At 40.2% G+C, this 27,858-nt stretch overlaps 2 protein-coding genes and 1 long non-coding RNA gene across 4 annotated transcripts; 2 read left to right on the top strand and 1 right to left on the bottom strand.

The window, feature by feature from the left end:
• Positions 1-1,014: 1,014 nt before the first annotated feature.
• On the top strand, positions 1,015-7,216 carry donson (DNA replication fork stabilization factor DONSON). The gene is made up of 12 exons (XM_023426949.2): positions 1,015-1,558; positions 2,473-2,547; positions 2,633-2,833; positions 2,923-3,101; positions 3,575-3,650; positions 3,759-3,861; positions 4,034-4,136; positions 4,403-4,558; positions 4,653-4,851; positions 5,052-5,121; positions 5,365-5,495; positions 6,217-7,216. Exons 1-12 carry the CDS (start codon positions 1,106-1,108, stop codon positions 6,355-6,357), a joined length of 1,887 nt encoding a protein of 628 aa, XP_023282717.1. The 5' UTR covers positions 1,015-1,105; the 3' UTR covers positions 6,358-7,216.
• Positions 7,217-9,039: 1,823 nt separating this feature from the next.
• LOC111670374 (protein NLRC3-like) lies at positions 9,040-18,889 on the bottom strand. 2 transcript variants are annotated; one of them, XM_023427088.2, is made up of 12 exons: positions 18,638-18,888; positions 17,210-17,455; positions 16,973-17,086; positions 16,214-16,292; positions 15,826-16,054; positions 13,882-15,682; positions 13,474-13,647; positions 13,079-13,252; positions 11,892-12,065; positions 11,594-11,767; positions 10,728-10,774; positions 9,040-10,556 (listed from the first exon to the last, which is right to left on the bottom strand). In XM_023427088.2, exons 2-12 carry the CDS (start codon positions 17,404-17,406, stop codon positions 10,003-10,005), a joined length of 3,717 nt encoding a protein of 1,238 aa, XP_023282856.1. In that variant the 5' UTR covers positions 17,407-17,455; positions 18,638-18,888; the 3' UTR covers positions 9,040-10,002. The 2 variants fall into 2 exon arrangements, with proteins under 2 accessions (XP_023282856.1, XP_087035646.1); XM_087179520.1 differs by lacking the exons at positions 13,079-13,252; positions 13,474-13,647 and having other exon boundaries at positions 18,638-18,889.
• A 4,905-nt stretch (positions 18,890-23,794) lies between these two features.
• Positions 23,795-26,138, top strand: LOC147817912 (uncharacterized). The gene is made up of 4 exons (XR_015438510.1): positions 23,795-23,813; positions 24,018-24,069; positions 25,014-25,136; positions 25,791-26,138. It is a non-coding gene; the product is annotated as an uncharacterized LOC147817912 (long non-coding RNA).
• The last annotated feature ends 1,720 nt before the right edge of the window (positions 26,139-27,858 follow it).

Genomic DNA, 27,858 nt, shown 5'->3' with positions numbered 1-27,858 from the left:
CATCTAGATGTCCCTGTTCTTTATCCAGCAACTCCAATAGGAAAATTCCACAAAAGTCAAAAGATTTTTTTTTATGTATTCAATCATTGATAAAGATAAAGACTTGTGGAGTTGTAATGTGAACGTTTTTTTTCCTCAATCTTTATTGAAAAAATTTTGAATATACAAACAATATAGACATGTGGTCAACATAGATGTGGACATAGAGTCAAGAGTAAGAATTACAATATAAACAAAAAAAAAATGAAAAAAAAAAACATTAAAAAAATGATACAATAAGCAAAAAACACAAACTGGTATAATGAATTACATTACTGCAAAACTAAAACTCCAGCATACAGTTTGACAGTTTTATTACTTATTTTTTTTAGTATTTATAAGTTGAAGAGACAATGGTTATTCTGCATTTATGTATGTGAAATTTACCATATAGGATCAACAAATTTATTATTATTATTATCATTAGGATAAATTACGACTCAAGTGCTTCATTCTTGAAGATGACAAGTATAATTAAGACAAAATTATGCCAGTATTAACAATAAAAACATAAAAGTTTAAAATTATTTTATTAAGTTAAATTTCCTACAAACCATATAAATTAGACAAGACATAAACTAAATTTAAAACTGATAATTAATAATTTACACATGTACAGATGTTAATTAATTCATTATTAATGATCTATTCACCATTGAGGACATGCTGTCTATATAGGCAGTCTTAAAAGGCAACACACATGTTCTGAGGGGTATGTATAATTGAGTTGTTTTACAGTGAATATATGATATTAAAGAAATATTTTTAAGGCTTTACAAGTTTTTACTGCTTTACTGTTCTTCAGTCTATGTAATGAATAAATATAGTGATCAAATATTATTTTGAATTGTTGTTGTTGCTTCTTTTTAGTCGAGCCGAGTCTGAGAATAGAAGTCAAATTTTCCATGATCACAAACGCAACACGCGTAGACTCTTTTACGTCAGCACGTTACGCGCCAAATTCGTATAGTGCGGAAGGCGCAACAACAAAACACCAGCGGGTCGAGTTTTTCTTAAAATTCTATCATTAATTTTCTGGCATTTTTTCGAACCATCCGTCCTTGGTATGTCTCAGCAAGCAGGCTACTCGCCCAGCTTCAAGCGACCGGCGGAAATCATGCGAATGAGGCGGAAAAGAGCCCGAAGCGATGCCGGTGTCTTCTCCAGCCCGAGCGGGCAGGACTCCACCAGGAGTCCTGGACAGAGCGGCTCATCCCCTGCGTGTGTCCGGCCTTTCTCCCCGGGGCCGCTATTCAACCCTCAGAACTGCTCCGGAGGCGGGATAAAACGCAGAAACCCCTTCGCAAACATTGAAAATACTTACAGCCCCAAAAAGAAGTTTGTTATTCATAACGACGACGGGAATGCTGAAGCTACAAACAGTGACTGGATAAAGAGACCAACAGAGAAGGGGGGAGAGACGGACATGTCAACAACGACAGACTTTCAAGGAGTTTTATCTTTTAGCGCCAGTTTGACCGAGGCTGAAAAACAGGAACACCGAGATATCTCCAGCAAGGTCGGTGCTAACACCAACACTTCGAATTAAAGCTGTGTTTAATCTAAATCCCGGACAGTATAACAGTTAGTAGCTAGGCTTGTGTTAATATCGCGAGATATTTTAGTATAGTTGAAGCTCATTCCACTGCTTTACTAACTGTAGCCTACTTGACAAATATAACTATGAGCTGTTGTTCAGTGGCAGAATCGCGATAATATCATATATTGCGATATTTGTCATTTTGGATATGGTTTATCGTTTCCTCTTATCCATGTAAGGACCTCTTTAAAAAAAATAATTGTACATTCTGCAATTCAAACACTGAGACCATAGAGCATCTTTTTTATTTTAATTTAACAAGGATAACATGCAATAATTGCACTATTCAATAATAAGTAAATACTTTTAGCAAAATACTTTATAAGTAAGTGATATATCTTAAAAACCATACCTATATTTGATGCCTATATAAATGAAATAGTATATAAAAATATGTGAAATGCTGTTATATTAAAGTCCAACTTCTATATGAATATCTATGCATGTTAATATCTGATTGACCACTTATTTTATTTTTTAATTAATTTTTTAAGTTTATTATTTTTCTTATGACCTATAATGTTCTTCTTATTATTATTAATGTTACAAAGATTGTCAGTTAGCTAAATCTGGTTTGTTTGTTAGTCAAGCTAAAAAAGGCACAGAACTTAAGCGTTAGCTAACGTTGTCGATACGGGTTTGTCCCATGTTTGTGTGTTTCCTGTGAACCTAACATGTTAAAGCTCTTATAGTAGCTCGCTGTTACAAAGATATTTTTTACTTATTCTTCTACATGTCTGAAAAGCAGTTGATATGTCACATGTGTCTGATCATTTAAGTTTTTGGATGGAATATGTTTTCATAATTCCATCATCATTTGTCCTCTGCTGTAGAAGAGCCTCACTTTCTCTGAAGATGACTCGCTGTTTGAGGAAGAGGAGGAAGACATAAAAAGTCCCCTGCTGAAGGTTTTTTTCTACTTCTGATGAGTCACATCTCTACATGTTTTTTGGTTATGTGTGTGTTCAGATATTCAAACCGTTCTCTTCCCAGAGTCCTCAGGCCATCGCTCCCGCCTCTATAGCTCCTCCCATCTGCACGGAGTATCCGGCAGACTGGAGCCTGAAGACCCGCCTCCTCTTCACCTCCCCGCTCTCGCTGTCGTGGGCTGAACAGCCCAAAGCCCAGGAGGAAGCTCTGGGACTGAGCCAGCACTGCAGAGCTCAGTTCACCACCCTGCCTCACAGTCTACAGGTAGCATCTTCATGTCAGTAGTACACGTGACCTTACAGTGAGAACGGCGCTGATGACCTGTTACCCCCCCCCCCCCCCCCCCCCCACAGGATCCCAGGTCCTGCTCAGAGCTGCGCTCTGCCTTCCAGCAGAGTCTGGTCTACTGGCAGCACCCCTCCCTGCCCTGGCTCTCCCTGTTTCCCAGGATCAATGCAGAGAGGAGCTTCACAGGGAAGAGCACCCCCTGGGCCCAGGATGCATCACTGCAGAAGAGTCTCATGAGTGAATGGTGAGTCCACATATTATAAGGTTTTATCTGCGTTCTGAGCAGTTTGGAGATATTGAGCTTCAAAGTTTTTGCATTCCAAATGTCAGAACTGATGTGGAACAGCTCTCTTTAATACATAAAAATGACAGACACCCTAAATGTATTCTACAGGTACAATATTAATTTTCTAAGTGGGGCTTTTTGGAACATGTCAAATGCAGATAGAACCTTGTAACCCTGAGATCACCGGATTTACAAGGTTCTATCTTAAAAAACATGAAAAGAAGCAACGATTTTCCGAACAGTTTACTCGTAATTAGTTTTAAAATATAACATTAGTGTTGTAACATGTATCAGAAAGTTAAACTGAATGCTCTATGACATTTCTATGACACTTATTCCTTGTTTTATGATGAATAATTTTCTTTCTTTCATCATCATCAAAAACACATCACTGACTTGTCACATGACGGTATTCTCTCTGTCTGTCTCAGGTCGGTCAGTCTGTCATCTCTCTACAGTCTCCTGAAGGCCAGACTCTGTCCTTACTTCTACCTCTGCTCCTATCAGGTAGGCGTGGGGCGACCCCTTACCTCCGTCCCATTACCCGTCGCTTTTAACTGTCCTGTCGAATAAGAAAGGCATAAGGTTACCCCCTCTCTTCTTCTGTGGTGTCAGTTCACAGTGTTGTTCAGGGCAGCGGGTCTCGGCGGCTCCACCACCATCACAGCTTTGATTTCTCCCACAACTCGGGGTCTCAGAGAGGCGATGAAGGCTGAGGGTGAGGAGCTCACCTCTTCATACAAGTTAATACGTCAATAAAATAGCTAGGAGTTCTAAGTTTGTGTATTTAAACACATGGAAAAAGTAGAAAAGTAAAAGCAAAAATGTTTTATACATTGTTGTCTTTAAACCTTAAGTCTTCTCTCATTTATTGAACTTATTACCTGCAGGTATAGAGTTCAGTCTCCCTCTAGTGGAGGAGGAGAGGAAGAACAAGGACCAACCCACACTGCACCAGGGGGAGGAGGAGGAGCACAGGGAGGGAGCGGAGGAGTGAGTGTGTTCTCTCTCCCATATAAACAAAGTCCCGTTGACTCTAAATACTTTACTAGTGTACTTCATATCATGATTTAAATTATTATGTCTGTATAAAAATCTATATATATGTCAAATATCAATATAAGCCTCAAATATCCAGTATCACACTGTAAACATGATGATCCAGCATTTTATTCTTATACTTGTCAGACTGTGAACATCTCTGAAATATATAATATAATAATAATAAAATTTATCTTGTTTTGTATTTTTTACTGAAGGTGTTCTGAGATGAAACAAGGTGTCGACTGTCAGGCAGCTGATGAAGAGGGTGGATGCGATGATGATGATGATGATGATGACGGTGGCCTCTCCTGGCTGAAGGAGATGGGAGTCCAGGACAAAATCAAGAAGCCAGATAGCATCAGCATACAACTGTATCCTTCTGCCGTGTCCGTAGCAACATGTCTGAATTTCATTGAACGCAGCAGAAAGAAACTCTGGTCACAGCTCCTTGACCTCCGGTCTTAGCCGTAAGGAGGGTCACACGGTGTGTCTGGACCATAAACCCGAATCGGTGGTGTGCGTGGAGGGGTCTCACACCTTCACCCTCATCAACTTCCTCATTAACTGTAAGAGTCTGGTGGCTGCGGCCGGTTCGCAGGCCGGGTTACCGCCAACGCTGCTGGCCCCCGTCGCTTTCAGAGGAGCGGCAATGCACACACTGAAGGTACGCACACACATCTCAATGAAGTAGAAGTGTTTCACCTACATGTGTGAAAATCAGTTGGTACAAGGAACATGCCAAGACCCTAAATCCAACAGGAAGTCAGCCATTTTGAATTTACTCTGCAATTTTGGTGCCGTTTTTTAAGACGCACACACACATGACACACAGAGCTGTTATATGTCCGAGTGTGTGTTTTTCAGGCCCGCAGTGTGAACGTGAAGACCCAGGTTGGTTCTGTGTACCAGAACATCAGCAGTCTGGAGATCACAGGTAATAATAATGTGTCAGTCAGTCTCTAAATAACTTCCCTGCTCTCATCTCCAAGCTGATTGGTTCCTCCTGAATAGTATAGCTATTATAATAGCTACGATTAATATATAAATAATATTTTCTATAGATATCATACTCACCTGTTGGTCCAAGTCTGTTTTATTTAGATCAATCAGATCAAAAGAAGGTGGAGCTTATCCCTCGTGTGATCACGTTTTTCTTTGTGTTTTTTCCTTGCTGTAGGACCTGTCCTCCCCTCCTCCCTCCACGCCATCACCGCCCTCCTCCGTCCGTCACAGAAAGGAAACTTCTCGGCCACTCTGTACACACACACCCCGACCGCTGTCATGAACGTAGGCAACATCAGGCCACAGGTAAGACAGGAAAGTGCTCACCTTCACTTTTTGTAGATTTGATTGCTCATCAATCAATAATCCATAATCACAAAGTAAAAGTGTTTGTAGGAATTTGTATATCTGTGGTGAACTGAGCTGATTGAGTTCAGAAAGACACACACCTGTAGCTCACCTGCAGGACAGAGACCATGAAGTCCTGGGAACTCTCTGTAGACCTCTGTGATCAAACTATGGTGAGACAGAGATCTGGACCAAAATATCTGACTGTTCCCAAGAAAACCTGATCCAGAATCCAGGAGATCTGGTTCACTTTTCAGCTCCACGTGACCCGAAGCTTCAGGACCAGTCTCTGACTGTCCCTGACTGTCTTAGACAAAGTCCAGACCTGAACCTTCATAGACCATCTGTGGAGAGACACGAAGAAGACAGTTCACAGACACTTCCTGCCCAGGCTGAGTCTGAGAGGATCTGTCGGGAGATAAACTGATCCAGATGCAGGTTCGGAGCCTGTAGAGACCGGATCATGGCCGAGTGTGCCCCCATATCCCAACCTGGCAGCTCAGCATGGAGACACACATAGGCTTTACAGGCTAACATTAGCTTGTTCAGGGTAGCATAGCAACAGCTCATAACACAGATTTAGCATCAAGTCTTGGCACCAAATTCCCTCTCTCGTGCATGTACCTCTTTTGGTGATCATTCACTAAACATGCGCTCACTCAAGTGTCTGTGTTTGCAGTGCACCACCTCCTCTGTGGACCTGTCCGGCTGCGGGCTCCACCCTGCCTCCATCCAGCAGCTGCAGCAGCCCTCCAGCCTGGGGAAGAGCTCTCTGACTCACATCAACATGAATAACTACAGCTATACCTGGAAGAACTGAAGGGAAGAAGCAGGAAGTGTCTGTTATTTTGTTTTAGCCTGTGGAGATTGATCCTGAAGAGCTGCTGATGGAAGCTTCTCTTAACAAAGCTTTTTAAAGACACATTATTTTGCATTACATTGTTTTTTTAATCGACTTGTTCTGCTTATTTGCAAATGCATTTTAATTCTAATTTGTTTTATTTTGGGGAAAACCAATTTTTGTAATTTTTTTTTTTTTTTTCAGTTCAATTTTATATCAAATTAAATTTATTGGGGCTCTGAAACAAATGTTTTCTCTGTGGAGTTTAAGTGTTCGAGAGTATATATGGATAAAAACAGTTCCACCAATAACAGAAACCTGACACTACAGTGGACACTGGACAGTTGAAGAGTGGAAATATATACATATATATATAACAACTTACATTTTATATGTTTATCAAGAGTGTCAGACGTCATAAATTCACTGACTGCCATAAAAATTGAGCCCACAACATTAGAACTCCCAGTCAGTTTTGTAACAGCTTGAGCTGATTGGTCAGACAATTACCTAACCAGAGGTATTAGACTGTTGGACATTAGTCCTCTCTGGTTCTCTTACTCATTGAGCAACTCAGTAAGTGACACAAACTCATCCTTTCTTACAGTTTGAACTGAGTCAGTTCAGTAGATTCACAGAAAGACAAAACACGGATAAAAACAGTGATGCTTTTATTGTGAAAAGACAAGTAAATGTCAGAATACTGCTACTGCTTTATCAATATGTAATATGTAGCTTTTGTGTCTTTGTTATTCACTGCAAACTAATCAGGATCGGCTCATTAAAAATAAAAATGTGAGGATTCATACAGTCATTTCCTGTGACCTCTATGGAAGAACTGTTGGACTTTGTTTGTGTCATTTGCCTCAGCTCACCAGTAAACTAAGAGTGTGATTGTCAGGATTCACCATCATCCAAACCTTCCACATTACTTTTTACCTGTGGAACCTTTGTGTTTATTCAGTAAACACTCATCAGTTCAACAGGAACATTGATGTTGATGTGAAATAGAAGAGAGAAGGAGCAGAAATAGAATCAGAGTAGATGCGAGTGATCAGCACCATCCAGTGGTCGGAGTGAGTAACTGCAGGTCTCTCCATACAACACTAGTTTTTTCTCAATCGCTTTGATGCAATTTACACATCAGAAACATCCTTCCCACAACTCAGCCTTAGCTCAGTGAGATTATTAACATTTCTAAAAACATTTACATCCCATAAAAACTTACTGACATGCTCAGGATTGGTCCTAAAATCTTTTCAGTCTGTCCTCTGGATGATGGACTTTAAAAAACTTACATGTCCAGGATCAAACCCACAACCACAAAAGGGTATAAGAGACTTATAAAACCTTAATCCAAGCCAAGTTTCTCATTTGAAGAATTTCTTTCCTCTGGTTATTGAACTTCAAAATTCATGACACACGCAGAATCACATCCTCAGCTTTAAAAGTTCAGCCTACCTTGAGTGTTGAAACACCTAAAACCATCAGGATATTAGGACTTAATTTGTTAGACCTCTTCAGCGTTTTTCGCCGGTGGTTGATTTTGTCACACCGTGGGGAGGTTGTCTTGTCTCTGGTTTGTTTTGTCCTGTCATTTCCTGTTTTATTTTGAAAAGTAATTCTCCTCTCGTTTCAGGTCACTTGCCCTTCCTCATGTGTCAGTCTGATTGCCCCTAAGTGTTTCCACCTGTCCCCTATTTCCCTCCATGTGTTTAAATAGTCTGTGTTCCCCTTGTCATAGGAAGCCGCATGTTCCTCGTGACGAGTGATTTTTTTTTGTTTGTTAACTCATATTCTAGCTTAGATTCATAGTTCTTGGTTTTTCCCTCTTTAAGAGTGATTTGTTTGTAGCCAAATTATTTTATTTGGGCAGGTTTTTCCTCCATACGGAGCGTTTTGTGTTTATTTGTTTCTTTTTATTAAAGTTATTTTTCCCTCTTCTTGGAGTGTTTATCGTTCTCTCTATAGTCGGAGTTTAGTGTATAGTTTTGTTTATAGCCATTTGTTTGTCACTCGGTTCCGAGGTCTCCGGTGAATTCAATAAAAGCCTTTTGTTATCTAAAATCTCTGCGTCCGAGTGCTGCTTTGAGTCTCGGCCTGACGGATTTAAGTAGTGTTAGAGTATTCCTGTGCTTTCAGCCACTTGGACAGTTGCTCTAAAAGCATTTGAGTCTTTCTTCTGGTCTTGGACTTGGGTTTTTTCAAGGAGTCTTCTAACTGCTTGAATAACTGAGACATGTTCCATGTTTCCTCTGGGTCTTCAACTGAAAAATGAAACTCTCTCACACAGACTTTTTTTCTCATATTCTTTTATTGAAATATATTTGCCCTTTTCTAAACTTCCAACATGCAAGATTCAGGGCAGCGATATAAACAAAAATTACATGATGCAAAGAAACAAAGATTTCTTTGAAATAGATTTGTGGTTAGTTAGTATTAGTATTACAGTAAATAAATCATATCAAATATATATATATGTATATATATCTATATACACTTGCAAAAACAGCCGGGCTACTATTCGTGCTAAACAGATTTGGACTGACATTAACACCCACCATCCACAAATTTGGGGATTGTTCCACCTGCAAAATCTCACTTTAACCCTGGTTGTAGTAGTGAATTAAAATGAATTGATATTCAGAGAAAGACATCATCTTGATATTCACTGTAGTGTTTTTATTAGTGAGTGCCTGAAAAAACTTAATGACAAGTAAAGAACATTTTTATCCTGTAAGATATAAAAGGAAACTATGAAACTTCAATCTTTAAAGGAGTGGAAGGGGAAAATGTGAGTGAAAGAGAATGTAACTGTCACACGGTCACTTGTCCTTCCTCATGTGTCACCTGTCTGAGTGTCTTCCCTGATTCCTGATTGTGTCCACCTGTTCCCCATTTGCCCTCATGTGTCTTATAGTCTGCGTCTCCCTTTGATTTGTGCCAGAGTGTCTCGTCCTGTCGTGCACCCCAGCTTACTGTCACAGTCCACGCCTTGTCTTTGCCTTATACTTCGTCTTTACCTCCTTGTGAGTGATTTTTTTGTTTGCATTCTCATAGTGTAGAGTTTTGTTTGTCAAGTTCATAGCAGTTTTTGTAGCCTCCTTGTGGAGTGATTTCCTGTTGGTTTATTCCTTTTTTGTTTCAGCAGTTTTGTCCCTCCAGTTGGAGTGGGTTTTGTTTATTAGATTCTTTCCCGAATAGCATCATTTTTCATAGTTGGTTTTATTTGTCACTCCCTCTCGAGGTAGGAGTATTTAAATAAAGACTGCCTTATTGACACTCTGCATCTGAGTCCTCTTTCAAGTCCAGGCCTGACAGTAACATCCTCCTCTCACCTACTAGAGAGCGTGGGGGTTGGTGGACCAGTCCAGTTTGTTGTTGAGGTGAACCCCCAGGGACTTGTAGTTCTCCACCACCTCGATGTCCAGTCCCTGGATGTTCACTGGTGTGAAGTGGGATGTCTTCCGCCTGAAGTTCACAATCATCTCCTTTGTTTTGCTGGCGTTAAGCTGAAGCTGGTTGATCTTGCACCAGCTGATGACTGTCCTGTATTCCAGTTCATTCCCCTCTTAGTTCTTCTTACTTCCTAGTTTGTCTAACAGGACGCTCTCTTTGCTACACTCAGCACAGAGAGACAGAGGAACCAGGCCATGCTGCAAAGCCAGGATACAGAGGTTCAGTGAATGTGGTGTTGAAGGTGTAGATGTGGATCAATGAGTCAGAGGAGACTCTGTAGAAGGACAGAGTGCCAGCAGGACAGTCCACATACACTGCTACTCTGTTAGAGACAGAGCAGGAGGAGGAGGAGGAGGAGGAGGAGGAGGAGGAGGGGGAGATATCTGTTCTTATGTTATTGTGCCAGACAGAGTAACCAGCAACATCAGAGAAGTACAGACTCCAGGACTGATCATTCCCTCCAAACTCACAGTCTTTTTTGTTTCCTTTCCTTCTGATTCCTCTGTAACTCACTGATATCTTAACCCCTTTTCTACATTCGACCTCCCAGTAACAGCGACCAGTCAGACCAGTTCCGCACAGAATCTGAGGCCGTTCAAATCTGTCTGCATGATCAGGATATGACTGATCCTTTCTCACATGTGTCACCTTCCTGTTGTTGTCAGACAGTTTGAGGTATTTGTTCGCCGTGTTTGTGTCGAGTGTGAGTTCACAGGAATCTGATGGAGAGAACAAGACACAGCTGCAGTTATTGATCTATCATCTGATCAGTTATTGATAGTTTGATGATGACTCATGACATCAGTGATGTGACGGTTGTGACTTCACAGATGTGAAGCTGGTTGAATGTGCTGATTTGTTTTCATGAATAAAATTAAAAACACACTTACACTTCCTCAGACTTTTCCTCAATCTTCGGACTCCAGCAGGCTCCACCCTGAAAGGAGGAGAGGCGTCAGACTGGCACATTCTCTTTCAGCATTCACACATGAGACATGAGAGTCCCTGTTTTCATTGCAGAGTTTACTTTCTGGCCCAGCACGCGGAATAGGGCATTTCAGGAGACTGTTCAGCCTCGACACCTGGCTCTTGCATTTTAATCTACAACTTTAATCTCTTCTGGGAATGTCAACGTATTTTGGCTGCAGGTGGTCTCCATTTGAACAAAGCTGGGATGATTATAGATACAGCATTTATCATCCTCATGGTCCTATGTCCAACTGACCATCGCATGATCAGAATAAGCCCCTCCATCGATCAAGTGCTGTCCAGTCTATCACAGATTGATAGTCCAGCCTCCCTGCTATAATGCTTCCAAATCAGACCATGGTACATTGTCTACCAGACTTGGACCATCTCACAACATTTTTTATATCCCTGTCAGGATAAGTAACATGTAGCCGCATCATTTACAAGATTCTAAGCTTAAAATGTTGCTTTTCAATGTATGATCCCTCAACAAGAGCTGTTTTATCCATGATATGATTACTGAATGCAATCTACATCCTATATTCCTAACTTAGACCTGCCTGCGGATTAGTTTTATTCACTCTCCAAAGACAAACAAGTGAAGTAAATTATTTGAAAAAATAGTAGCAACGCTAGCTACTATTTTTTCAAATAATTTCCTTTGCTCCAAGGTAGCCCTCGGTCATTTCTCCTTCAAATGATACTCTAGCACTTATTGTGACAATCTATTGTCCTCCTAAACACAACACAAATTTCCTATCTGTGGCTGGAGCAGGCCTCTCCATACCTGAGAGTGTCCAGTCTCCAGTTTAGGTCCTCCAGTCCGGCAGACAACAACTTCACTCCTGTGTCTCCTGGATGATTGTAGCTCAGGTCCAGCTCTCTCAGATGGGAAAAGTTGGAGGTCAAAGCTGAAGCTAGAGAAGCACAGCCGTCCTCTGTGATCAGACAGTTTGACAGCCTACAGACAAACAAAACAACACAAAGGAAACCTCTGTCAATTCTTTGAGGTCTTATTGGTTATTCTTGTCTTTTTTTTAAGTTTTTAAATTGTTCATAAGTGAAACAAGTTGGTGAAACCTGACCTGAGACTTTTCAGTTCACAGTGTGGACTTTCCAGTCCAGCAGACAGCTGCTTAACTCCTGAGTCCTGCAGGTCATTGTTACTCAGGTCCAGCTTTCTCAGACTAGAGGACTGGGAGCTGAGAACTGAGGACAGAGCTTCACAGCTTCTCTCTGAGAGGTTACAGCCACTCAGTCTGAAGAGGACATTTGGAACAAAAAGACAGATAACATTTAGGTTCAATAGCAATACCTTTGACGTTGAGTCAAAGACATAACAAATAATATGGATCTTAGTTTGTGCTACAGCTCAGAGGACAATAGTATAGACCTGAAACTCAGCTTTGGGCCAAAAATAAGACTTAAATTTGTTTAGTGAACACAAAATATTGCTTCTATGTCTGGTGGGAAGCTTTTGAAATTTCTTCACATTAGTTTCTGCTATACTCCAAACAAGTTAGAGATTTAACAGATAATGATTAAAGCAGTTTCTAACTACAATTACCACCTCAAGGGTATATGCCTCCGCCACTCGGCTATAACCCTGTTTATCAAGACTCATATAAAATATGAACCATTTGTGTGAAATTTTGTCATAATTGCTGTGTGAAGTCTTCAGTAATGACTAAAAGTGTTTTGTGTGGTCACACTGACCTTGAGCTTTGACCACCAAAATATAATCAGTTCCTCCTTGAGTCCAAGTGAATGTTTGTACTAAATTTAAAGAAATTCCTTCTAGGCGTTACTGAGATATCGCGTTCACAAGGCCAAAACCGTGTTTTGTGAGATCACCACAACCTTTGACTTTTGACCACCGAAATGTAATCAGTTCATTCTCGAGTCCGACTGAATGTGTGTGCCAAATTTGAAGAATTTCTGTCAAGACGTTACTAAGATATTGTGTCCAGGAGAATGGGACGGACGGATGTCCGTACGAACACTAAAACAAAAAACAAAAAACCTGCATTGTTTAATTAAATTATATAAAAAAATAGATCATTTTATTTCTATCACTGTATGTGTACTGTGCAATATATGAGGCTGAATCAGAAGAACAAGCTAGAAGGTTTTCCATGTGTGACAAGTTTCCATGAAACTTCTGCGAACACCATTAGAGAGCTGTTTAAACTGTATGGACCTCTCTAATGTCGGCATGTTGGACTAGAGAGGTATTTCCAGTCATTTGAAACAAATTATAACTGGATCTGACCTGAGAGTTTCCAGTGTACATTGTGGACTCTTTACTTCAGCAGACAGGTGCTTCACTCCTGAATCTTGCAGGTCATTTTTACTCAGGTCCAGCTCCCTCAGATTAGAGCAATGGGAGCTGAGAACTGAGGACAGAGCTTCACAGCTTCTCTCTGAGAGGTTACAGCCACTCAGCCTGAAGAGGAAATTTGGAAAAAGAACACAAATAACATTTGCATTCAATAGTTATCACCTTTAATGTTGAGTCTGGACTAAAACACAACAAGAAATAATAGGGATTTCAGTTTGAGCTACAGCTCAGAGGACAATAATAGACTTGAAATTTACCTGTGGGCCGAAAATTAGTTTATCTGGAGATTTAACAAATGGTGATAACAGACTGTAACTTGATCTCACCTGAGAGTTTCCAGTGCACACTGTGGACTCTCCAGTCCAGCAAACAACTGCTTCACTCCTGAATCCTGCAGGTTGTTGTTACTCAGGTCCAACTCTCTTAGACTAGAGGACCGAGCGCTGAGAACTGATGCCAGAGCTTCACAGCTTCTCACTGAGAGGTTACAGCCTCCCAGTCTGAAATGTAAATAATGAGAGGACAAATAACTAATCCTCACTACTATTATTGTCACCATTACAACAACCCAACCGGTCGAGGCTGTTCTCAGGGTGGGAAGGTTTTTCTCTACTTTCGCCACTCTTAGGAGATGATAAGGAATGACAGAAAACGGGAACTGATTTTCTCTCCTGGCGAAATGATAGCAGTATTTTTATATAATGATGAATAAATCCAACTATCTATACACTTACAGAGCTTTCTTGGAGGCTTTGACCACTGGCAACAGCCTCAGAAGAGCCTCCTCTGAAGCAGAGTATTTCTTCAGGTCAAACACGTCCAGATCTTCTTCTGATGACAGTAAGATGAAGACCAGAGCTGACCATTGAGCAGGAGACAGTTTATCTGTGGAGAGGCTACCTGCTCCCAGGGACTGTTGGATCTGCTCCACTAGAGAACGATCATTCAACTCATTCAGACAGTGGAACAGGTTGATGCTTTTCTCTACAGAGGGAGTCTCTTCAATCTTCTTCTTGATGTACTGGACTGTTTCCTGATTGGTCTCTGAGTCACTTCCTGTCTGTGTCAGGAGACCTCGTAGGAGAGTCTGATTGGTCTGTAGTGAAAGACCCAGGAGGAAACGGAGGAACAAGTCCAGGTGTCCATTTGGACTCTGTAAGGCCTCGTCCACAGCTCTCTGGTAGAAGTGTATCTCTGTAGATTCAACTTTTCTTCTTTCAGACTTCTGGGAGGTTGATTTATTTTCTGACAGCAGATTGACTCCAGACTTGATGAAGGTCAGATGAACATGAAGAGCAGCCAGAAACTCCTGAACACTCAGGTGGATGAAGCAGAACACCTTGTCCTGGTACAGGCCTCTCTCCTCTTGAAAGATCTGTGTGAACACTCCTGAGTACACTGAGGCTGCTCTGATATCGATGCCACACTCTGTCAGGTCTGATTCATAGAAGATCAGGTTTCTTTTCTGCAGCTGCTCAAAAGCCAGTTTTCCCAGAGACTCAATCATCTTCCTGGTCTCTGGACTCCAGTGTGGATCTGTCTCAGATCTTCTGTCATACTTGACGTTCTTCAGTTTGGACTGAACCACCAGGAAATGAATGTACATCTGAGTCAGGGTCTTGGGCAACTCTCCTCCCTCTCTGGTTTCCAACACCTCCTCCAGAACTGTAGCAGTGATCCAGCAGAAGACTGGGATGTGGCACATGATGTGGAGGCTTCGTGATGTCTTGATGTGGGAGATGATCCTGCTGGCCTGATCCTCATCTCTGAACCTATTCTTGAAGTACTCCTCCTTCTGTGGGTCAGTGAACCCTCTGACCTCTGTCACCACGTCAACACACTGAGGAGGGATCTGATTGGCTGCTGCAGGTCGTGTGGTTATCCAGAGGCGAGCAGAGGGAAGCAGGTTCCCCATGATGAGGTTTGTCAGCAGCACGTCCACTGAGGTGGACTCTGTAACATCAGTCAGGATCTCAGTGTTGTGGAAGTCCAGAGGAAGTTGACACTCATCCAGACCGTCAAAGATGAACACGACCTGGAAGTGATCAAACCTGCAGATTCCTGCTTCTTTGGTTTCAGTAAAGAAGTGATGAACAAGTTCCACCAAGCTGAACTTTCTCTCTTTCAGCACATTCAGCTCTCTGAAGGTGAATGGAAATGTGAACTGTATGTCCTGGTTGGCCTTGTCTTCAGCCCAGTCCAGAGTGAACTTCTGTGTTAAGACTGTTTTCCCAATGCCAGCCACTCCCTTTGTCATCACTGTTCTGATTGGTTCATCTCTTCCAGGTGAGGCTTTAAAGATGTCTTCTTGTCTGATGGTTGTTTTTGGTCTGACTGGTTTCCTGGATGCTGTTTCAATCTGTCTGACCTCATGTTCATCATTGACCTCTCCAGTCCCTCCCTCTGTGATGTAGAGCTCTGTGTAGATCTGATTCAGAAGGTTTGGTTTTCCTGCTTTAGCGATCCCCTCAAACACACCCTGGAACTTCTTCTTCAGGTTAGATTTGAGTTTATGTTGACTAAATGCAGGAGTTCCTAAATTAACACACAAGAAATAAGATCTGTAACTGATTCATGAAAAAATATAAACCATTTTAATTCCTCTAAAGAATACATATATGAATATATTTCCCTCCATCTACTGAGAATTTAGTAAATCTTTAGAAAAATCCTCTTACTGCTCTGCAGACAGTCAGCCAGGTCATCCTGCTTCATTTTCCTCAGGAAGTTCACTGTGAACTTCAGAAATGCTTCTCTGCTATTCCTTCTCTGCTCTTCATCCTCACCATCCATCACCTCCTCATCCTCCCTCTGACTCTCTGAGCATTCTGGGAAATCTGGACTCAGAAACTTCTGGATCTTCTTCAGCTCGTTCTTCACAAAAGTGACCATGTTCTCTTCCAGCAGCTGGAACAGAAAACTATATAAATGACACCATCAAACTAAAACCATGGACCCAAACATCAGATCCATGTTGGACAGACTGATAATCCACTGGTCTGAAAAGTGCAGCATGGACATTATTGTGAACACAACAGATGGAACAGTAGTTGTACATGTACAGACCATAAATATGGAGTCCAGCTGTGTTTGATGCTGCTGGGCAGACTGACCACTAGGAACCTCTGAGCTCTCCTGGTCCACTCTGTGGAGGAATCATGAAGAATGAGCTCACATTATGTCTGTCCACACAGAGACAGACACAAGCTAAAGGTCCATGAAGTCATGTTTGGATGTGAACAGTGAATCAGACGACTCCCTGTAGCGGTAAGGGTTACTAGTCCTGCTGATCCCACTGAGAATCAACAGCTCAGTCAAAAAACATGGCAATGAACCAGTAAATGAGTGAGTTCAAACACGAATCAGGAACATTTTAACGGATCAGTTTACTCAGAGTAGATTCACTTTCTCAGATGGTTGAACAACATCTGAAACACCCACCTCCCTCAGTGATTGGTCAGCTGTGTGAATGTGAGAGAGTTGGCTGGGTTTGAACTTCTTTCTCAGCACTTTATAGATGGACCGTAACAGATTTTCCTATAATCTGGAAAGTCTGGAATTTGACAAATTGTCGCTAGATGTAGACTATAATCAAACAACACTGTGTTGAAACGCTAGAGGGCTTTTAATTTGAAACCACAGAAAGTGTTGAGTTTGTATTAACACGTAATGCAGTAGCTTTAACACAACAGACAGGAGCGAGTTCGTACAAAAATACCACTATGACCAATTCAACATATCAAACTGAGGGAGTTAGACACAACATGTCGTACAAACTAGTTCTTTTCCACAATAACCTGAGTCTTACTGTCAGTTACAGCTTACATCTGATCAACTGATGGATGTCGTCCTTTAAAATCAATGAACCGGCCCATCGACCCATCGCTCTTTAAAGACAGACAGCTGGGTTCAGGAGAGTCTGGTCTCTGCTGCTGGATCCTGAAACAAAAACAGAACTGATAAATGTGCCTGTTGGATTAAATCTGATGAAAAATATCTTTGAATAAACACAACAACTAACTTTTAGTGTGAAATATCTTTCTGACAGTTTTAAATTCTGACCTTCCATCAACAGATTGGCTGAAATGAAGAGGAGGCTCTGTGAACCATTGGCTCTTCATGGGCACACAGCTGGGTGCAGGTTCAAGTGCACAACCAGGTCCAGGTCCAGGTCCAGCAGAGTCTGGTGTGTCCTGCTGCTTTGGGCTTGAACACTTAGAGGGAGGGGCCCCTCCCTCTCTGTCCTCACAGTGAGTCATGCTGCTGAGTTCACATCCACATCAGCCCACGCACACTTTCTACCTTCATCTGCAGAGGAAACACACATCATTAATCTACACATCAACTGAAATTTTCATAATTTCTCCCATTAATAACATCAGCTGCTCGTCCACTGATTTACTGTTCTCCTCTGATTCATATCAGTGTCAACTGAATGCAGCCAGACAGCAGTGAGGCAGAGGAAGCTGTCGTCAGCTGCATTACTTCTATCAGCCCACTAGATGGCGTCATGGAGCTGCAGTGAAGTGAGGAGCATGTCAGTAGAACTTTAATGTTGTCCTGGAGCTGCTTTGAACTGTTTTATTTACTCTTAGGTAGTTTTATCTGTAATAGTGTTTCATATTATTACATAGTTATTACCATTATTATAAAGTGCTCATTAGCTTTTTATTAAAATCCCAGCGAAATAAACGTTGTGTCTCCGAAATGTAGTTAACTACAGTACTTAGGTAAAGTACGGGAGTAAGTGTTCTTAGTTATTGTCCGGCACCGGAAGTTCAAATGCAAAATCATATCCTTCTTAACAACTAGTTTAGAAAGTTCCAAAATAAATGACTGTGGGTCTCAATGAAGCCTTGATAATAACATTTAAACTTAATTTGACGTCAAACTGCTTCTACTCTTATCTCACCGCGTGTACTGTAAACAAAAACACAACACGTCCACTGTTGCGTCAACTGTAAACAAAAACACAACATGGCGGACTTTAAACATTAAAGTCCGTCCAGACTTTACAGTACTCTGACTCAGTTACGGTAACATTGTAATGACATTAATATAACACCATAACAACTTGAGCGTCAGATAACTCAGACCATAGCTGTTAACGAGTACAATATTAAAAACTACTCACATTACCATGAGAGGAGAAACTTAACTGCGTCACCGATGTTACCGTGTGCTAAACAGCTGTGACGGACATTACTGCACTCTGACTCGGTTACAGTAACATTATAATAATAACAGCACAATACGTCAACTAAAGTTTCTGCTGTAACTCAGTTAAAAACCGCCAACATTACCTTCAGAGGAGAAAATGATCTGCGTCACAACGTTCGTTCGAAGGAGGGGAGGGGGAGGGGTGTTATGAAGTTTTGTTTAGCATATATTTTTTGACTGTAACATTGTAAAGACGTTAAAATAACACCACAACAACTTAATCGTCAGACGACAGGTGTTAACGAGTACAACTTTAAAAACTCACAGTACCTTCATATGGAGAAAACAGTCCGCGTCGCAATTTTCGCGAAAGTGAAACAAAGCTTCACCATGGAAACGGAGCAAGAATAATGAAGTATCGCAGGCTGCAAACTGATCCCCAGGGAAGACCGAGTGCGGAAGTGGAGGAGGAAAACAACAGGATAAAGATAAACATCAAATGAACAGCAAATGTATTGCACTGCACTAAAAGTTTAAGAACACTCTGTAAAGTCAAGAGCCTCTTGGGGGAAAGGGGGAGGGACTAAAAGGGTTTAAAGTTAAAAGACAGCAGCACACAGAACAAACAAGATACATACAGTCTAAACATAAGCACGTGGCTAGCAGACGACGGCATCAGGGAAAAGTAGCACATGCAGCAAGACAAGCATGCGGGATAAAAACAGTATAAGAGGGACAATGGTAATGGCTAAACAATCGAGCACAGCATCAAACAAAACAAAAACGCAAAGCAAAACGCAAAAAACAAATAGGAAAAGCAGGCAAATAAAAAAAATACACTAAAAGGTAAGCAACAAAGCAAAAAAAACAAAGAAACATGCATGGGACGACAGCCTAACCCTAACCCTAACCCAAAAATCAATTACGTTTAAAATCTTTATTAAAAAAATCAATCATGTTTGAAATCTTTATTAAAAACCAATTAAGTTTAAAACTTTATTAAAAAACAATCATGCTTAGGTTTAAAATCTTTATTAAAAAGTAATCATGGCTAATGTCAATAAATAGTATCATGTTTAAAATCTGTAGGCTTAAAATCTTTATTAAAAAGCAATTATTTTTAAAATTTGTTTATAAACTAATCATGTTTAATTATGTTTAAAAACTTTATTAAGGAAGGAAGTTAAGTTTATAGAAATTTGGAGACTTGATTGTGAATGGAAGTGGGAGGAGCCTAAAACAAACAGTGGAGATAAACATGATGGGAGATGTAACTGGTGGAAGCCAGGATTCTGGAGTGGTAAAAATGTACATAAAAGGACTAGGATTTTCCTTTCTTTATTTGTTTGAGTGTATATATGTGTGTGTATATGTTTTTTTTTTTTATTATTTATTTTCTTTTTTTATGTTGCATGTGAATTATTTTGGCACTTATATTGTGGCTGCGTGCCCGTGCCCACTATCTGGCCGAGTGGTCCCATCTTTAAAAAAATCTATTTTTCTACACCTAACCTGCCAGTGCCGCAGTATCTTCTTTTTCTTCCTCCTCTTTACAAAATAACAAAGTGACCATCGGAACAACAGAACTCAGCACTGGCTGATGAAGCTGATTAAGGACAGGTGGTGAACCTGATTACCAACAGCTGTTTGGGGATTACAACCTCGTTCTCTCTCTCTCTCTCTCTTATATAAAGCCTGACTTGTCAGTTTCTCTTTTCACTCCTCTGAAGAAGCCACAGAGCGGCGAAACGTCAGATCTGTTTCATATCGTTTGTCTTTTACATCCTACTGTGTTGCTTTTAATCACAAAGTACTACGATTTTAAATAAATTAATCCTATTTTCCTAAAAAAAAACAAACCTTTACATGAAAACACTTTACACGGGAAAACATCTCTCCCCTATCACTGGGCCACGAAACAGCTGCATGTATCACTGAGAATGTCCATAACAGAATCCTTAAAAAAACTGACTTGGGAACGAAATTTTCCAATTTGAAATGTTGTTGCAGGTCGTTTGTTTTGCAGGACTTTTGGGGACAGTAGCCACAAAGGCTTTCCATGATAATCCTGATCATGTGTCTTTACATTGGGAAAACTTGAAGGGATTTCTTTGAGGAGCTCCCTAGATATTGTGTTCACAAGGCCATAATGTGACCTTTGACCTTTTGACCACCAAAAATCTAATAAGTATGAGCCTTCAGTCCAAGAAATTCCCTCAAGGCCTTAGTGAGAAATTGCGTTCACAAGAATGGGAGGTATGAACAACCTGAAAACATAATGCGTCCGGCCTTGACATAACACAAAAGAAATACAATAATTATAAGAGAAGAGCAATTATTTATTTTGGTGAGGGTACTTGACATTTTTTTACAGACTGGGGTCCTGTTTTTCCCCCCTGATTTTTATTTTATCTCAGAGAGTAGAAAAATTGAAGGTACCCAAGTTGCTGTGCAGGGATTTTAAATAGGGGAAAATACATGAAGGGAATTACAGTTTGGTTAAGAGTACTGTGTTGACACACTGGGGAAGTTTTATTTTGGATGAAAGGAGTTTCAGTTTCACAATCACTGTTTGCCTTTGCGCAACCATCGGCATGTTTTGTTCTTTGGGTTTTGGTAAAAAACGGGATTTCCACTTTGATTCAACACTTAGAATGAGCAGGGTATAAATTTCTGCCAGTGGAGCTTCACACATCGTGGAGAAAACACAAGCAGGTAATTATTCATTTCATGTTTTTAACTACAGTGGTCATTTTGTGGTTGGTTTTACATAAGGTCACTCTGTAGAGTTCTTATCCGAGGACCCTTACTACTTTAAGTCCCCGGAACTCACAAAGACGAGTTCTAAGGGAACAATTTGAGGCTGCCTATCAGTGAAAGGGTTGTCGGACTAAATTCTCAGCTACTTAAAAGCTGAACTGAGCTTACTCTGATGTTTGTAGGTCAGGTCGGAAATTCTAGATTTTTTGATGAATTACGAGTTAAAAGATCAGGTTAACTCTCAAATCCTTCTTTCAGAAACAAACCCCAGATTTTATCTCTGGGATTTATATGTATATTGACATTCTACCGACAGCACTTAAAGTAAATGACATTCTTCTAATGTTTGCAGTGTCTTTAACAGTAATCAAGTCTTCAGGGAGAGTGGAAAATGAAAGCCTTACAGCTTGCTTGCGTTCTCCTGATTGTCTGCATCAGCAGTGGTAAGTCCGCTTTGTGAATTTGCTGCGTTTTTCTTTTTGTGTTTTTGTTTTGATCGCTCAATGGAATATAAGATTTTGTTCGAGCCACAACGAATCCGAAGGGGTTAAATCTAAAAGTACCTGGGTCAAAGGTGACGAATTCAACTTAAACCAGCATCAACAAGTCATTCAAACTAAGAAACAAAATACATAATTATAAAACATAATAATGCCAAGAGAACACAGGGGGAAAAAAGACCCAAATGCAGACGCAATAAACATAAAGACAGGAAGTAAAATCACAACCGACACAGATGGACAGTAATTTCAAAATAAAACAGGAAACGGGGCAGAAAGATTGTGACACAAATGTCGTAGGTACTCCCATACAAAAATGTGTTATATGACATATGTCCCTTTATCAAGAGTGATGATGCCATATATGTCACCTATAAGGGGATATATTATTATTAAATATATACATCCTCTGGATATATGAAGATATAAGTTTATAACGTATGTGAAATACCCATAGTAAAATTTGTATACATATTAAAAATATCTGTGATGAAATTCTACATAAAACACATATGTTTTCTATGTAAAAATTATGTGTTAACATGTTTTAACATTATATCTTTAATGTTTTTATGCAAGTTTATTAAAAAAAAAACATACATGTTAAAAAATCTATAATGTTTTTCTTATCTAATTTCACATTCTGGGGAAGTGGTCTCAGACTTTTGGACCTCACTGTTTATAATATCAACATATACTGACAGGCTTGTGGATGGATTTGTATTTATGGAACATATGTCTACAATATAAGCATACAGACATAAATGTATATATTTTTATAGGTTAGATATATATGATAATATAATATATATGTGTGTATGTATGTATAATAATATGTATGGGCTGTATCAATCATTTCTTTTCCAGCTGTGGCTCTGAAGTGCAACCGCTGTGTTCCATATTCAGCTAGAGGCTCTTGTACCAACACAGTGGAGACCTGCCAGGGAGCCGATGACGTTTGCGCCATTGTCGTTTCTTCAATTCCCACTCTTTTTGGTGGCAGAGGTGTTTTTGTGCTTTCCTTTAAAATAATCTCCATATAAATGAAATTCAATTAAAGTTCTTTCTAATAACAGCTGGGAGATTCTGTGTGTGCCAAGTGTGTCGCAGCTTCATATTGTTCTTCTGTTCAACCACAGAGTCCTCGTATTTCAAGAGGTGCATGAAGAGATCGGACGCCTTCATTTTACAGTCCACTCCCAACTTTCAAGTCTTCACGTGCTCCACGGACCAGTGCAACTGAGACGATGACCTGCAGAGCCCCGAAGTTCGCATTGCAGTGGTTCCCTCATGGAAAAAACGATTTTCAAAATGTTCAGCTTCGTGCAAAATAAAATTTCAGGCCTAAACAAACACGTTTTTGGCTTTGTGTGATTTCATATTATATATCTACACTGCAGAGTGCTAAGTGTGGAGTGCATTAACATCCAATGGGGTAAAGCAAACTCTTTCTAAGGTGTGCTGATCAGTTTAACCAGGTTGTGCTCACAGTGCTGCACATATAGAACAAGAAATGACTGTACAGAGAAGGATATTAAAAGTCCATGTAGTTTTACATCTCCTCTCTCAGGCTTCTCTATGAAGCTCTAGTGACAACAGGTCGACGAGCCAATCAGAAAAGAGGAGGCTCTGAGCCTATTTTCTGATTGGCTGACTGTTTTCTGAGTGATGTAATAAAAATAAGACAGATTTCAGGTAAAACACTACAGGCTGTTTGCATAGAACTGTGGACTGATACTTTTACAGTATTAATATAGACGTGCTTTATAATAAAACAACTCACGCACATCTAACCCTAACCCTATATGGGTCCTTTAAAGCACCTTCTTGAGAAAGCATCATATTTCCTCTGCAGCATCAAAACTGAACATGAAAACTCCAACTAAAAGGAAGTAAAGCTCCAAAGAGGAAACAGATTAAATGATGAGAAGATTAAATGCGACATATTTGTTCGAGCTTCACTTTGTTCGAACGTGTTTAGGAACTAAACACACTCGAACAAAGTGACATGGAAACTCCACCTAAAGGAAGTAGAGCTCCAAAGAGGAAGCAGATTAAATGATGAGAAGATTAAATGCGACATATTTGTTCGAAGTGTGTTTAGTTCCCTTTAGCCTTTCTTCCTTAATTTCAGGTGAATTTACCTGAATCTAGTTGATGCGCAGTGCTGAGTGTGCAGCCTGAAGAGTATAAAGGCAGAGCTTCTCTGGTGAACACATGTTTTGGACTTTGCATCTAAGCACAAGGTAACATCCCAGCATTTATGTGTTACAGGTAGATTCATGCTTCAGGTGTGATGCTAACGCCGTCTTTTGTTGTGTCTGACATGTGTGATCTGTAATGTTTATGTGCTGAATTCTGACCCTGGTGGATCGCTGTAGGGTTGCATCAGTCTGAAGGCCAGAGCAAAAGTTTGAGAAATTAATCTCTAATTTTTGAATTCCAGATAGAAAATGAAGGCCGCCGTGTGCACCATCCTTCTCCTGCTGACTCTGGATCAAGGTATGCATGTTTTTATTCTTAGAGAGCTTAGTAATATGTCTAGTTGCATGTTGGGCAATTTGTGTAATTATCATACTAAGGTAATTATCAGGTAAAAGTAAATATGAGGAGAATCATATGCTGTGGCCTTTACAGTCACTAGATCAGTGGTTCCCAAGCTGTTGGATGGGGCCCTCTGGTGGGCTGAGAAGGTATTGCAAGTGGCCCATCACCAACATTGTTACGGGGTCCACTCAAGTGAGTCATTGGTTGGAAAAAGGTTGGGGGACTGCTCAAGATATTTGAAAGGTTAGAGAGTGAAGACACACAAGAAACGACTCGAGACAGATTTTCAAAGGAGCCATTAGCAGATGGTGAATTGTGGTCATAAAGGGATGAACAGCAACGATACTCACCGCACCATCACACCACTACCACCAGTCTGGACTGGTCGGGTCAATCGATTTGAACTCTGACCCCACCATCTGAGATATTCTGTTCACTGCAGTTCGTAGAGAGTGGTTATCAGAGTAACCGCGGCCTTTCAGTCAGCTCCAACTCATTGACAAACATTTATTTTTTCATGGTCGATTTAATACATGCCATATCTTGTGATGTGACAGCGACTTCCTGTTTATATAGCTGATTGCTTTTAATTGGATGTTTCCCAGCAACACATTATTAAGGCTTTTACGAGCTAAGAAATCCCTAACTTTGAGCCTATTGGTCGTAAAAAGTTAGTGATGGATTAATGAAAAGTTGTTGCAGCCCATCCCCACTGTCTAATTTACATTTTGTTATTGATCTCTTACTATCTCTTCTTTTTTTTTTATAAATAATTATACTGTATTTTTAAATGTGTTCTATTACAATACTTATTATTTTCATTCACTTATTTCTTTGCATATTATTCTGTTTCTTTATCTCTCTCTCTCTCTCTCTCTCTCTCTTTCTTTTGTTCCCAGGTGATGCATTGAAGTGCAACTTCTGTTTCTCAAAGGGAGGGGCCCTGTGCACGCCCACCAGCACCCAGACCTGTTCAGGGGCCGCCGACGCCTGCTCTGCTGTCATGATGCCGTACCCGCTGAGTAAGTCGGAAAGATTCTCACCTTTTCCCAATATTAATTAGCTTTTCATCAATTTCTTAATTCATTTATATTAAGTAATTAATAAAAAGAGGAGAGCTGAAATGATCTTTTAATTACATTAGGTGCTGTGTTGCAAACCTAGTGGAGTGTATTCATCTACAGAACCCGGGGCCAGTTGCGTAAAATACCTCAGGATAAGATTTTCCTTAAATTCTAAGTCAAGGTTGCCTTAAAATAATAAAAAAAGGGTTTAAATTAAATTCCTTAAATGAAAACAGTTGCAAAAAACACCTTTTTAAGTCTTTTTCCTTAAAATGTTCACTCAAGTATTTAAGGTTTAGTATTATACTCAAGGAATAGATTAAAGTCTTATAGTTTATGGGGCTTTTTAGGAAACTTTTTAAAAGATTCTGTGCAAAACCTTTGAACTCCCTCAGCTAAAGAGAAATTAAACCTTAAGTATTATACTCAAGTAGAAAAGTAAATGTATTTTGTGCAACCAGCCGCTGGTCTTTGGACTTTGTTCCCCATCACTTACACTGGAAGTAAATCATAAGGGATCTCTGGATGACCAGAAGACCACCTCAGTGTTGTTAGAAATAACAGTGGAAGTAACAAAACAATAAACTAACATATATATCCATGTTTTTCTAGACACTTCGTTCCGTCAGTGCATAAGCATGGACGCGTGTCAGGGCTACATCGAAACACCAGGCGTGATCGCCAGGTGCTGCAGCACCGACCTCTGCAACTGAGGACCACGACGATGTCACAGATTTTCTACGGTTCAGATTCTGCTCTCTCGGTTTTGGATTTGCTCGTTCACAACAATGTATGTTTGATCTCTGTGAGTGGAAAGCGACCCCACTGCAGCAGTGTGTCATTAATGACACTAGATGGCAGTAGAGCGCTGTACAGAGGGATGGTCCTCTTTGGCCACTGCAGCATTTGTGTCATTATTAAAAAACCAATAATAAAATTGAATGACATTCTGTTATCACAGTTTTGATATACTTTCTTTCCTTTCATGATGAATTTGAATGGCAAAGTGCTGAAGCTTATCATTTATTAAAGCCAAGTCATTTCACCTTCGGTTTCATAATGGATTATCTGTTGAGCAGAACATATGCAAATGCATTACATTTTTTTTTTTCAGTCACAGGCAAAGATCAGTGGAAATAGAGATAAATGCGTTCTCCTTTACGTGGGCGGCCGCTCTCATGAGCTGATGGCTCGGCCTGTCACTCGTAACAGTGACTTACGATCTAAAGGCTGTTGTAAATTTTGTCTGTAAAGCAGATACAGTCAATGTGGGGAAAAGGTTTCTGCTCCAACATGTTCTAGAAAAAAAACATATATATATATATATATATATATATATATATATATATAACCCAAATTTATGTATGTATGTTTGTATTGTAGACATATGTTACATCAATATATATAAATCCCACAGCCTATCAGTACATACTGATATTATAAACAGTAGGGTCCAAAAGTCTAATATCACTTTTAGCTATACATGTTTAAACCAAATGTGAAATTAACAAGAAAAACATATCTAAACATATAGATATTTTAACACGTATGTTGCTTTATTAAACTTGCATACATTTATTGAATAGAAAACATATGTGTTCTATGTAAACATTTATCACAGATATTTTTAATATATATATACATATACATTTTACAATGGGTATATCCAATTTATTATAAACTTATATATTCATATATCCAGAGGATGTATATATGTGATAATAATATATCTCCTTATAGGTGACATATATGGCAACATCACTCTTGATATAGGGACATATATGTCATATATTACATTTTTTTACGGGTACACCTTGACACAGTTCTTCATCTTGGAGAACCTGTCTAAGTTCTTCATCGTTTTTATGTGATCCCAGACTGACTCCATGGTGGTGTTCTTACTGTCGCTTGTTGCCATGCTGCAGAACAAATTTGGGACCAATCAGACGCCTCCTTAATGGTATTCATTAGCAGTTTAGAAAAGTCGTTTTTAAAAGATAGTCTTGGTTGGTCATGGTTGCTACGTGCTTTGAGTAGTGACTGAAACAATAAAACTGGGCGTCATATTTAAGTGTAAAGAGCTTCGATCTCCAGAACAGTCTCGGAACAGGTCGAGATGCCTCTATGTGCTGGTATTCAGAACACGTCCAGCAGGGAGGAGGCCCCGGGGGCAGAGCTGGAGGGAGGGCAAATCCCATCTGGCCTGTGACTGTCTCAGGATCCACTATGAGCAGATGGAGGGGGGAGTTGCACATCTGGGCTGAGCTGCTTTCTTTGCCGCCACTGCGACAGCTGGAGGTTTGGATGGACGACCAGGAGGTTAAATGAATTCTTTCAACCAAAAACCTTGGAAAAACCGATCTGTGATGCCATGTTAAATAATCACCAACAGATAATCCTGTAATCATGTGGCGCACAAACTTCCATTAGGACCGATACTGGAGAGAAACCCCCGAATGTGGACTCCCTCCTCCCCACCACACGCTCAGTAAAACCACAGGAAAATGACCAACCTCCTTCTTTATGAGGTGTACCCCATTAAGTGGGGCTTCCCTTCTGTAACAAGTGCCTGAGAGCAGTGTGGAAATACCATTCAGCTGTCTGCGTGGAGCCTGGAGGACCCCACACTGAAAACTGGGATTCCACCAGAAACTCATGCAGAGAGGAAGACACGCACACA

The sequence above is a fragment of the Seriola lalandi genome, unplaced genomic scaffold (assembly GCF_002814215.2).
Source record: "Seriola lalandi dorsalis isolate HSWRI2012SDOR001 ecotype SW California unplaced genomic scaffold, Sedor1 jcf7180002054850, whole genome shotgun sequence".
In the NCBI taxonomy this organism is placed as follows: Eukaryota; Metazoa; Chordata; class Actinopteri; order Carangiformes; family Carangidae; genus Seriola; species Seriola lalandi.
This window is presented reverse-complemented; position numbering and strand designations above follow the sequence as displayed.

Coding starts and splice junctions, on each gene's coding strand:
- donson (XM_023426949.2), top strand. CDS start 1,106: ATGTCTCAGCAAGCAGGCTACTCGCCCAGCTTCAAGCGACCGGCGGAA. Junction 1,559..2,472: donor ACCGAGATATCTCCAGCAAG/GTCGGTGCTAAC, acceptor CCTCTGCTGTAG/AAGAGCCTCACTTTCTCTGA. Junction 4,137..4,402: donor CACAGGGAGGGAGCGGAGGA/GTGAGTGTGTTC, acceptor TTTTTACTGAAG/GTGTTCTGAGATGAAACAAG.
- LOC111670374 (XM_023427088.2), bottom strand. CDS start 17,406: ATGACTCACTGTGAGGACAGAGAGGGAGGGGCCCCTCCCTCTAAGTGT. Junction 11,768..11,891: donor TGTGAACTGAAAAGTCTCAG/GTCAGGTTTCAC, acceptor GTTTGTCTGTAG/GCTGTCAAACTGTCTGATCA. Junction 10,775..11,593: donor TGGAGACTGGACACTCTCAG/GTATGGAGAGGC, acceptor TCCTCCTTTCAG/GGTGGAGCCTGCTGGAGTCC.